Source organism: Corvus brachyrhynchos, unplaced genomic scaffold, assembly GCF_000691975.1.
Source record: "Corvus brachyrhynchos isolate BGI_N302 unplaced genomic scaffold, ASM69197v1 scaffold116, whole genome shotgun sequence".
NCBI classification, from domain to species: domain Eukaryota; kingdom Metazoa; phylum Chordata; class Aves; order Passeriformes; family Corvidae; genus Corvus; species Corvus brachyrhynchos.
Genome location: NW_008240221.1, coordinates 16,450,816 through 16,451,035, shown reverse-complemented (window position 1 = coordinate 16,451,035; position 220 = coordinate 16,450,816). Strand labels below are relative to the sequence as shown.

Genomic DNA, 220 nt, shown 5'->3' with positions numbered 1-220 from the left:
TCCTCCTCCTCCTCCTCCTCCTCCTTCCCCTTCTCCTCCCCTTCCTCCCTCCTCCTCCTCCTCCCTGTCCTGCTCCCAGGATGCGCGGGGCCGTCCCCAGGCTCAGCCTGGCGCTGCTGGCGGCGGAGAGCGGCGCCCGTGAGTGAGCGCGCAGGATGCGCGGGGACGCGGGGGGCTGCGCTGCCGCGGAGGAGGGGGGAAGGCGGATAGGATGCTGGCA

At 73.2% G+C, this 220-nt stretch overlaps 1 protein-coding gene across 2 annotated transcripts in view; it reads left to right on the top strand.

The window, feature by feature from the left end:
• The first annotated feature begins 27 nt into the window (after positions 1–27).
• Positions 28–220, top strand: part of XKR5 (XK related 5) — a 7,332-nt gene continuing 7,139 nt past the window's right edge. For both annotated transcript variants that reach the window (XR_001865452.1, XM_017745079.1), the window contains exon 1: positions 28–138. Coding sequence is in view for 1 of the 2 variants with exons in the window: in XM_017745079.1 (XP_017600568.1) it covers positions 81–138 (58 nt within the window). In the remaining variant the exon portion in view is untranslated. The remainder of the gene's footprint in view (positions 139–220) is intronic.